At 49.2% G+C, this 11,211-nt stretch overlaps 1 protein-coding gene across 2 annotated transcripts; it reads left to right on the top strand.

The window, feature by feature from the left end:
• The first annotated feature begins 5,012 nt into the window (after nt 1–5,012).
• ERAL1 (Era like 12S mitochondrial rRNA chaperone 1) lies at nt 5,013–9,340 on the top strand. 2 transcript variants are annotated; one of them, XM_014830994.3, is made up of 10 exons: nt 5,013–5,344; nt 6,258–6,385; nt 6,504–6,581; nt 7,214–7,260; nt 7,426–7,487; nt 7,655–7,767; nt 7,857–8,105; nt 8,245–8,394; nt 8,518–8,598; nt 8,714–9,340. In XM_014830994.3, exons 1-10 carry the CDS (start codon nt 5,062–5,064, stop codon nt 8,834–8,836), a joined length of 1,314 nt encoding a protein of 437 aa, XP_014686480.1. In that variant the 5' UTR covers nt 5,013–5,061; the 3' UTR covers nt 8,837–9,340. The 2 variants fall into 2 exon arrangements, with proteins under 2 accessions (XP_014686480.1, XP_044601629.1); XM_044745694.2 differs by having other exon boundaries at nt 5,029–5,344; nt 8,762–9,340.
• Nucleotides 9,341–11,211: the final 1,871 nt, after the last annotated feature.

Below are 11,211 nucleotides of genomic sequence, written 5' to 3'. Positions count from 1 at the left end.
TATGACTCTTCCATCCCACCTCCAGAAGGGTGTTAAAGTTCTCTCTACTTCTAGGGAAAGCACAAGCTACTCCTAATCCCGGCATCTGGTATAAGTGTTTGGACTCCTAATCTAAGATTAAGGGAAGTTTTCCTCATTTTGGAAAGAAGCAAGAATAGACCTTAAAGATTGAGAATGCTGAAAACGAAGTGTCACAGAGGTGCTGGAGACAGTAGAGCTTGCCTGTCACTAGTATTACTAATTCTTCTGTAAAAGGATGCAGAAAGATATACACAAATGCATATAATGGAATTCTCAGGTCACTGAGAAGCTGAGGGTTACTCCCTAGAGCACCTAGGACCCTGAGGGGTTTTTCTCCTCAGATGCTTGTGACTTTTATGTACATAGCTGTGGAGAAAGTGGATAAAGTGGCATAATCTCATCCCTAGAAAAACAAATCTACAAAAGGTGCGGGCCTCATGTATGAACTGCCTCCCACCTAGGCAGTTCTATCTTGACATACGCAGAGTCAAATGCAACAGCTGACTGAGGAAGGTGGTGGGCAGTAAACAGGACATCCTGTGGGTGGGGCCCTGGATCAATCCCAAAGGCTAGCTCCGGGCTTAGAAGAGTTGTCATTACTTACAAAAGTATTACCCTTTGGAATGAGAGCACATTTGGCACCACAAAGGACTTGCAAAGCCAGAAAGGAGAGAAAATTAATATTGACGCTATGTTGTGATGAATGGATGACTAAAAAGAAGGCCATAGCTGACACTAAAGCTTCCGGTAACTGTGCTTTCCCAACCCCACCGCCACATGCAGCCCCCAGGAAGGCCTGCTGGAATCTATATGATGACCATTTATCTATATGATGATATTTGAACCACAAGGATCTCCTGAGCCATTTCCCTAAGCCATTTCTTACCAAGGGCAGGATACTGGATTTGTTTTTTCCTGCCAAGCATTCATTCACTATATTCAATGACAATCATTCATAGAACCACCCCTACTCCATTTTTAGACCATGTGGATGAGCAAATAACCCAGACCCAAGTCAATCAGCACATAACATTCCCTAAATTACAAAGATTTGTTTCAGGGATGGGCACGTAACTGAGTCAGGGCCAAAAATGTACAAGGAGAATTTTCCTTCTGGGAAAGTCTGTTGCTCTTTCCCACAAAACTGGATGTGAGAAGATGTAATATCTGGAACTGCTGCAACCATGTTGACACCACAAAGGGAGAGCCAATCCAGAGAAAGATGTAATTTATTCGCTCAATCTATTGAGTACCCACTATGTGCCAGACACTCTTCTAGGTGCAGGAGAACAATAGATATATAAATTCCTTGTCCTCATGGAACTTACAGTCCAGTAGAGGACATACAATAATAACAGCAAACATACGGCATTTACGATGTGCCAAGCACTGTTCTAAGCACTTTACACATATCAGTTATTTTAATCATAACAACCCTATGAGGGTACTATCATTATGCCTATTTTAAAGATGAGGAAACTGAGGTACAGAGAAGTTACTTGCTCTGGGTCACGCGGTACATAATGGAGCTGAGAATCAAACCCAGGATGTCTGGCTCAATAATCTGTGTGCTCAGTCACTATATTATAAACAGTGTTGTCATAGGAGGAAAAAGGGTCCTAAGAGAGAATTTAACCAGTCGTAGAAGGAATGGTCTATGTGACGGCCTGGAAGTGAAAGAGAATACCAGGCAATTGAGGGACTAAAAAAATTCAATTGAACTGAAAGAGAGTGATGAGATGGGTCTGCTGAAGTAAGCCAGGGACATGTTAATTAGTTTGCACTTTATTCTGAGAGCAGTGAAGCAAGGGAGTGACTAGGTCAGATTGGGGCCATGAGGAGGTCGGTAAGATCAAAGACCCTGAAGGGCCCTGAGGAGCCTCTTATAGCATTCCAGGCACTGCAACAGGATCATTGCAGGCAGTGATAAATGCTGTGAGGAAAAGCCTCTCTGAGGAAGTGACATTTAAGCTGAAACTTGAATGAGGAGCAGAAGCCAAATCTGGAACATAGGAGGCAGGAGTAGCAGGTATAAAGGCCCTGTGGTAGAAGTGAGCTTGCTCTATTCAAGAGATGGAAAGAAAGTCGATGTGGCTGAAGCCTTGGGAGTAGAAATAAGCAAGGCTCAATGCATGCAAGGACTTTGGATTAACCTAGTTGTAATAGGGGGCCATCCAAGGGTTTAAAGCACCATCTCCTCCCAATTCTATCCCCTTAAATCTCTGGAATCCATCTGCTTCTCTCCACTGCCTTCACTGCACCATTTTAGTGAGAAAGGTAAAATGACATCTAGTTGGAAAAAGACTTGGAGTCAGGGAAGGTTTTCCGCTTTTCACATAGAAGAGGTTAGCATTTTTTAAAAATAAATGCTGATGGGAGAAACACAGCACAGAGAGAAACTGTTTATATAAAGAAGAAAGGATAATTCATAGAACAAGGTTCCTGAAGGAGTAAAACAATAAACCTTAAGAAAGGAACATTTAAGGGGCTGGCTCTGTGGCCAAGTGGTTAAGTTCACACGCTCTCCTGCGGCGGCCCAGGGTTCGGATCCTGGGCGTGGACGTGGCACCGTTCGTCAGGCCATGTTGAGGCGGCGTCCCACATCCCACAACTAGAAGGACCTGCAACTAAGATATACAACTGTGTACGGGGTAGGGGGTGGGGGTTGGGGAGATAAAGCAGAAAAAAAAAAAAACAGATTGGCAACAGTTGTTAGCCCAGGTGCCAATCTTTAAAAAAAAAGAAAGAAAGAAAGAAAGGAACATTTAAGAGCCTACATTGTTTCAAGTCTTGGTTCCAAGTAAGTACATGACATTAGTTAGATATGTGTATTATCATTTTCTTTATTTTACAGATGAAGAAACTGACACTTGGAGGGTTCAAATAACTTGTCCAGACTCAAACAGCTAATAAATGGCAGGCTGAGACAAGACCCCAGGCATCTGTTTAATTTGATTAGCCTCTGCTAATCTCACAAAACACAAAATTCCCCCACAATATCCTTTAAGAGAAAATCTCTGGGAAAGAAGAGAATTAATAAGCCACTTTGACTCATTTCCCCTAATCTTTGTGTCATGCCTGGGATTCTTTCACATTTTCTGCTGCCAGCACTGTAGTACTTAATATGTGTTCCTCGGGTGATTTTGCATTTACGTAATTAAGTTCTTCAAACACTGTTTAACCCGAAATTTCCCTTCACCTCAATTACAGTTGAAATGGCATTTCACCTAACTGTCTATCAAAGAAGATTCATATTTTTCTGCTTGCTGGTTGTCATGTATTTAGTGGCATCTTGTTCTTTGGGCATATGGGTGCCCAAAGAACATGCAGAATATCATGTTCCAAAAAGGCTGTTCCTTCCACTAACAGAGCAGGCAGCCTGAAGGCTGAAGCCCGGTGCCATTTGCAAACCATTGGTGCATTTGGCTGCCCAGGCTCTGTCAATCCTGTGTCACTCAGAGCTTCTCCAGACACAGCCTCCATTCCTACAGTAACAGCCTGGCCGTTTGTTTCTCACTATCTTCCAACAATTCTTCCCTCTCTGTCCTATATCATCAATTTTTTACTCTCTACTGGATCCTTGCCATGAACAAACAAAAATCTCCCATTTTAAAAAAGGAAAGAAAACCCTCTCTTCACTTCACTTTTCTCTCCTCGTGTTCCGTTACCACTCCCGTTTGCTCTGCTCCCCTGGAAGAGTTGTTTATATAGATATTCTGGCTATCCTCAATTTCTCTCCTCTCATTCTCTCTTAAACCCCCTCCATGTAGGCTTTCACCTAGACTGTTCTACTGAAACTGTTCCTTTCGCGTCAGCAATATATGTCACACACATGGCCCCCAGGTCACTAATACTGTCACACACACACACACACACCGCCCCCATGATGCAAGCGATGGAGAATTTTGTCCGTTTTGTTCATTGATGTATCCCAGCATCCAGGCAGGGCCTGTACATAGTATATGTTTAATGAATCCCTATTTCCTCCAACCCGCACGTTTACCTCTCAATGTCAAGAGTTTGATTGAGAGGCTTCAAAGGATGAAGAGTGCTTAAGGCCACAAATCGGCCAAGGCAAATCAAGTTCCTCAGGCCGCTAAGGTAGTCTGGAGATCCTAGGTAACTAAGCAGCTTCCTCTCCCTTTGCAGACCCTCTGGTTTTTCTCCCGAAAGGAATGGCCTCAAAGAGGAGATAGCAGCCGAGGTTTACAGGAGGGAAATCCGGGTCTGCTGCTCATCAGGAATACTGACTCATGGCCGCTGCCGTGAGGCCAAGCCAAAGCGGGATTGGGGCCAGCCGGTGGTGCAGCCGGTTAAGTGTGCACACTTGGGCGGCCCCAGGTTCACTGGTTCAGATCCCGGGTGCGGACATGGCACCGCTTGGCAAGCCATGCTGTGGTAGGTGTCCCACATATTAAGTAGAGGAAGACGGGCATGGATGTTAGCTCAGGGCCAGTCTTCCTTAGCAAAAAAAAAAAAAAAGAGGAGGATTGGCAGCAGTTAGCTCAGGGCTAAGCTTCCTCAAGAAAAAACCAAAAACAAAAAAAACAAAGTGGGATTGGCAGAAGATCCTCCAAGGCTGAGGCTGGAGCGTGCCAAAATGACCCTTACGGGGACCGCCAGAACAGTGCCCACCCCCAAGGCCAAGACCATTACTCCGCTAGGCGGGTTTCTCCAGCTGGGTGACGTCAGGCGCTAAGAGAACGCTTTCTGACGCTTGGCCTCGTGGGAGATGTAGTCTTTCACGAAGCAGGGCTAGAAGGGCCTTTTACAAAATTCTGGCAGGAGAAGAACACACGATGTGTATAGGAGTTCAAAACGATCGTCATGCTCACACAAACTCTAAATACACATTTTCCCCCCTTCCTTAGCCTCAGCCAGTCTTTAGAGTAGTTCCTTCCCCACCCTGCTTCCAACATCCCTTCTATCTCCGCTCTCTGTTTGGGCCAATCGAGCTCTCTCCTGCTCGCTCGCCTTTCCGCCGCTCTATCCAATTGTAGGTGCGTTTCTGGTCAGTTCCCGGAGTGCCTTGCGGCTGTAATGGCTGCCCCCGGCCGGCGTGGGGCTGCGCTCTTTCAAGCGGTATTAGGGGTCTGGCAGCTGGGCCCTGTCGCCGGAAGGGAGTGGGCGACCCGGCTCACCTTGTCCTTGGGCTTTCAGCGGAAGTGCGTGTCCTGTGTCGCGGGCGCCGCTTCCTCTGGTCCCCTCCTGGCCTCGGCATCTAGGCGTTATGGCCAGAGCTCAGCCCTGGACCGTTTCCTGGGACTCTGTCAGCCCGACAGTTCCTTGACTCCTGGCGTTCCCGCCGTGCCCGTGCACAAAGGTAAAGAGCCTAGATAGATTTGTCCGGGACTGTCACGGTTTGAGCACTGAAAGTCTCGTTTAGGAGAAACCTCTCAGTTTCTGGGGATAGCATCTTTGGCCCTGTATTATAAAAATCTATCTCGAGGCCCCGAGAGACAGGCGAGCAGTGAAGGATCTCACAGGAGAGAGATACCAGGTTCTAAGAGTTTGTGAGCCAGAGGGAACCGATCTGGTCACGACCAGAGACGCTCACAAAGAGCGCAAGATTGAAGGGCCACAGGCAAGGAAGAGTTGTAGCTGTCTCCACATGGGAAGCAAACTCGATCCAATAAGTGCTCCATCTACTTGTCAAGACGCTGAGTTACACTTGGGGAGTAGCACCGTCTGTGCTTCACATAGCATAAAGTCTGGTAGGGAGGCTGCACGCATAAACTGGTAATTACAACAGTGTCATAAGGAGCTAAGACAGAGTGAGAAGGCTTACAGAGCCTTCATAACACCCTTAGTAGGGTGAGATAATCAGAGCTGGCGGGATTTCTGACTATCTGGTCTAGCTGTACTTTCACACATGTACGTACATTTACCAGGCACAACGACATAGTACAGTTTCACACAGTAATTGAGTGTTAAGTGGCAGGCATTGTGTTGAGTGGTTTTACGCAACTGCTTATTGTCAAAACAAGGTTATAAGTAAGTACAGTAATGGCATCTTCATTTTACATATGAGAAAAATAAAGGGCTTGGATAGGTTAGAGGACTTGATAAAATCATATAAACAAATTAATGGACAAAGTAAGTCTCCAAGCCAGGTCTCAGCTTCAACCTGGTGCACTAGTCTTGTATCCCTACTCCCTTTGTTGGTGGATAGGATTGAGTACCTGACAGGATCCAGATTGCACTCTCTCTCACTCTCCTCCCGCCCCCACACACAGATGAGCAGGATCTCCTCTTGGTCCATCATCCCGACATGCCTGAGAACCCCCGAGTCCTACGAGTGGTCCTCCTGGGTGCCCCGAATGCAGGGAAGTCAACACTCTCCAACCAGCTGCTGGGCCGAAAAGTATGCTGCATTCTTGACCACCCCCCACACCCTTTTCATCTCTCACTTCTTGCTGTGCCTCCATTCATTTTCCTAGAGGGACCTGGGACCTCACTTGGGACTTTTTTGTTTCCGGCAGGTGTTTCCTGTCTCCAAGAAGGTGCACACCACTCGCTGCCGAGCTCTGGGGGTCATCACAGAGAAAGAGGCCCAGGTGGTGGGTACCTGCAAAGGTAGTCCAGCAAACAGGACAGAGGGTGAAGCTAAGATGTTCTCCCGTATTGTTAGACCTGAAAAAAAAATGTTTAGACTTACCCCACTGCGGGAAAGGGAGTATTCTCTTTCTTTAGGCCTAGTGCAATTCTCTCTTTACCTTCCCCCTCTGGCCTCTAGTCAAAAAGATCTCGTTTTTTTACAGCTTCCTAATCTTCCATATATTCATAGTCACCATCTTCCTCCTGGATCCCCTCTGGAATTAAAACTGGAGGGCAAAAATCTAAAGTCAGCTTGGGAGGCTGGCTTCAAGGCCAAGTGGTTAAGTTCGCGTGCTCCGCTTTGGTGGCCCAGGGTTTTGCAGGTTCAGATCCTGGGCATGGACATGGCACCACTCGTCAGGCCATACTGAGGCCATGTCCCACATAGCACAAGCAGAGGCACTCACAACTAGAGTATACAACTGTGTACTGGGGGGCTTTGAGGAGAAGGAAAAAAAATAAATAATAAAGTCAGCTTGGCCAAGAAGGGAGAAGTCACACCCCTGACATCAAGGGTGGCCTTTCTCTTACTTCCCAGTCATAATCTTTCCTCCTGGGGCCTGGGGGTCTGGGCATCTCTCTCTCCTGATTTTAGATTCTACTTGACACACCTGGTCTCATCAGCCCCATTAAACAGAAAAGGTAATAGCTGTGTTAACTATTGGAGGTTGTAGGGGGATAGGTGTTGAAGAGGGGGTGGGAAGATTCCATCATAGGGGCTAGAAAACTCCCTTACCACACCCCATCCCTCATCAGGAGTGCATCAGTCATAAGACCCTTCCTGACCTATGTATGTCTATCCCTCAGGCACCATCTGGAGCTTTCTTTGTTGGAAGATCCATGGAAGAGCATGGAATCTGCTGATTTGGGTTAGGCTCATAATGGGAATCTGAAGCTCAATTTACATGGTCGTGGCCTCTCATTCCTGGTAGTTTGGGAGGAGGGGATTAGCCAGAGCCCATACCGTGAAAGTTTTGGGGGAATGGGGGAAAGAGTGGTCATATCCTTTTCATGGATATACCATGCCAACTTCCAGTTGTGGTTCTTGTGGATGTCTCGGACAAGTGGACCCGCAACCAGCTCAGCCCCCAGGTGCTCCAGTGCTTGACCCAGTTCTCCCAAGTCCCCAGCATCCTTGTTATGAACAAGGTGAGTACCACCTACCTGGGGAATGGGCTACTTTTCTCCAAGGTGCCCACTCACTGACTGCACACCCTCTGCCCATCCCGCATGCCCAGGTAGATTGCCTGAAGAAGAAGTCAGTTCTCCTGGAGCTCACAGCAGCCCTCACTGACGGTGTGGTCAACGGCAAGAAGCTCAAGATGAGGCAGGCCTTCAGCTCACAGTTGGGCACTCCCTGCCCCAGCCCAGCAGCTAAGGGCCCAAACACACAGTCTGTGGGATGCCCTCAGAGGACTGGCTGGCCCCACTTCCAGGAGATCTTCATGTTGTCAGCCCTAAGCCAGGAGGATGTGAAGACACTAAAGGTCAGTTAGCTTTGGCTATAGCCTGGCCCTTGGTTTCCATCATGGGAAGACAAGCCTCAGAGTGCCTCCTGGAAGTGAGAGTGAGTAGGAAACTCCTGGTTGGGACTGAGCTGCCCACCTACTCCCTCTGTGCCCACAGCAATACCTGCTGGCACAGGCCCGGCCAGGGCCCTGGGAGTTCCACAGTGGAGTCCTCACCAGCCAGATGCCTGAAGAGATCTGTACCAACATGATCCGAGAGAAGCTCCTAGAGCACCTGCCCCAGGAGGTGCCCTACAATGTGCAGCAGGTGCAGGCACAGGGAGGGGACCTGGGGGCTCTCCACCAGGTGTACACCCAGAGCAGGACAGCTGGGTCCTGGAGAGAGAAAGGTATGGGGCTGCCTGACTAATCGTGGTGTCTCCCTGTGCAGAAGACGGTGGTATGGGAAGAAGGGCCAAGTGGGGAGCTGGTGATTGTACAGAAGCTTCTGGTGCCCAAAGAATCTCATGTGGTAAGCAGGGCTGGGCTTGGAGGAGGGACCAAGTCTCCGTTAGGCAGAGGTTCTTCCCGCACAGCTGGGGGGCCCTGAGATCAGGCTCAAGTCCCTCTTTTTACTCCACCCTTAGAGGATCCTGATTGGTCCGAAGGGGCACCTGATCTCTCAAATTGCGCAGGAGGTGGGCCGTGACCTCATGAACATCTTCCTCTGCGACGTCCAGCTCCGCCTCTCTGTGAAACTCCTCCAGTGACCACCCTCTGCTGCCCCTCCCAAGGCATGCCAGTCCAAGCTACTGGCAGGAGCCACCAACCAGAACTGCCCCTGCTGGGGGCCTGCAGGGACTGGTAAGGGGCATGGACACTAATTGACTGCTGGCTGGTCTGGCCTTGTGGAGTCTGCACAGCTCCGGCCCTGCTGTGTCTCCTGTTGGAGGAAGGAACCTACCTTAGCTCGGTTCCCAGGTGGTTCCTCTGCCTGGGGCCCCAGCTACTTAGGTCTTAGAAGGTGGCTCTTTGGTGGGAGCAGTGCCACACTGTTTCCAACTGGCATTGAGTCCAGAGTTTCTCCCTGAGTTGCCCGTTGTTAGCAAAGAGGAGATCTTTTTTCTTTCCCCTCAGTGCCTCCACCTTGAAGCCGTGTAAAGACCCATGTGTCCCAAGTGAGACAGTGCCCCCTACCTGCTCCCCAAGTCCTTGATCCCTCCCACCTCATCCCTCTCCTCTGTCTCGGATGCTAATAAAGTTAAAAGACAAGCGTTCTGGTTCTCATCTTTATTTCTTTAGAACAGGAAAGAGAAAACTTACCCATTCCCTTACCCCCACCCCAATGTCTGAACTGGAGTCTTCCTCCCTTCCAGTACTCCAGGGTCCTGAGCTCTCTTCGTGGCACGTTTTCTGGGTACAGCAAGAGAACCGTTACCATTACTAAACACAGTAATGGTAACGGTTTCCTCGACATTCCCAAGTGCCCTGGCAGTCGGCCGGCTGTGATAGGCTGAGCAGTGAGCCCGGTGGGCTTGCAGCATCCCCTGCCCTCCTCATCAGGCTCCAGAGCTGGGGGTACCCGGACTAGTACATCATCTATACTGTAGTGTCTCATCGCAAACTTACAGTATATGATGATATCCCAGCCAGGGACCTGCAGGGGGCTCAGGGAGCATGGCTTGGAGAGCACTGTGGCAGTGAGAGCCAGGGGCTGGGGGTGGAGCAGGACAGGCCACGCTGAACACACAGAGCTCCCCACTCCCTGCTCCACAGCTCCTGGGCCCACATCTCCTTGATTCTGTGGTCAAGGGCAGCCCAAGTGAGTCAGGCAAGGAGACTGGCCTGAAGAATCCTGCAGAACTGGGCTCTGTTGAGATCTCCTTAGGGACCCAGCGTCAGGGTTAAACAAGCCAGAGATCGCATAATGAGACAAGGTTCCCTCTGGTTAGCCAACAAGCAGACAGACAGACAGAGCCAGAAAAGAGGCACTTACTTGGAGCTAGAACTGCAGACTGGGGAGGCCTTTGGATATAGGGAGACCCTGTCCCTGCCTCTCCACTCAAGCTGCTTGCCTTTTAATCTACTGGCCCCTCCTATGGGTGTGGCACCTTCCCGGGTTCTAGAAGGCCCTGCCTCTTAACCCTTTCCCTGCTGGACTCCTAGGAGCAAGGGTCACTGGCCCCTCTCCCTGTTAGGCCCCTTCTCACATACTCTTTTATGGACCTTGCTAAGCCTAGGATCTACCCTTCACAGCCATCCCCATGAAGCTGGTCATCTGTCTGCTGGGTGGGCTGGGGAGAAAAAAGCACAGCCTTACCCCATCCTTCAGGGCTTACTTGCTTGTTAGAGCCCTGGTGGAGGCATTTTTTTGTTTATTGTGATTTTTTTTTTTGGTGGTGGGAATGTTAGTTGAATCTCTATAAGGCAGGGAGGGTCCTGACATCTCGATCTCTGTGGATTCTTGGGGCAAGCTCTGACCTAAATTTCAATCCCCAGGCCCCTGCCTATGTTTATACTGAGCCCGAGGAGGCCAGACTCAGGCGGGTGGACCCCACACCCACCTCTGCCGTGGCAAGGTCTCCTGGGTAAGGGGTCCTCACTGGGAGGTGTGAGGGTAGCTGAATCTCAAGCTCTTGTGGGAGCCGGCATAAGAAAGAGTGGAGGATGGGCTGGCCTGGTGGTACCGCAGTTAAGTGCACACGTTCCACTTCAGCGGTCTGGCGTTCGGACGTGGCACCGCTTGGCAAGCCATGCTGTGGCAGGCATCCCACGTATAAAGTAGAGGAAGATGGGCACGGATGTTAGCTCAGGGCCAGTCTTCCTCAGAAAAAAGGAGGATTGACAGCAGGCGTTAGCTCAGGGCTAATCTTCCTCTAAAAAAAAATTAAGTTAAATAAATAAGAATGAGTGGGGGCCTGTTCTTCAGAGCTTAAGGCACTTAGGGTAAAAGCCTGGCCGTATTTGGTTCTCTGCCTCTAGGAAAGGTGAGACTCCTGGGGTAGAGACTCCTCAAAGCAGGGCCTCATTTATTTATTTGTTTGTTTATTTATGTATTTATTTATGTATTTTTGCGGAGGAAGATTCCCTGAGCTAACATCTGTGCCAATCTTCCTCTATTTTGTATGTGGGTCACTGCCACAGC

Source organism: Equus asinus, chromosome 13 (genome assembly GCF_041296235.1).
Source record: "Equus asinus isolate D_3611 breed Donkey chromosome 13, EquAss-T2T_v2, whole genome shotgun sequence".
NCBI lineage: Eukaryota > Metazoa > Chordata > Mammalia > Perissodactyla > Equidae > Equus > Equus asinus.
The sequence above is the reverse complement of the archived record's forward strand: the minus strand, read 5'-3'. Positions and strand labels throughout refer to the sequence as shown.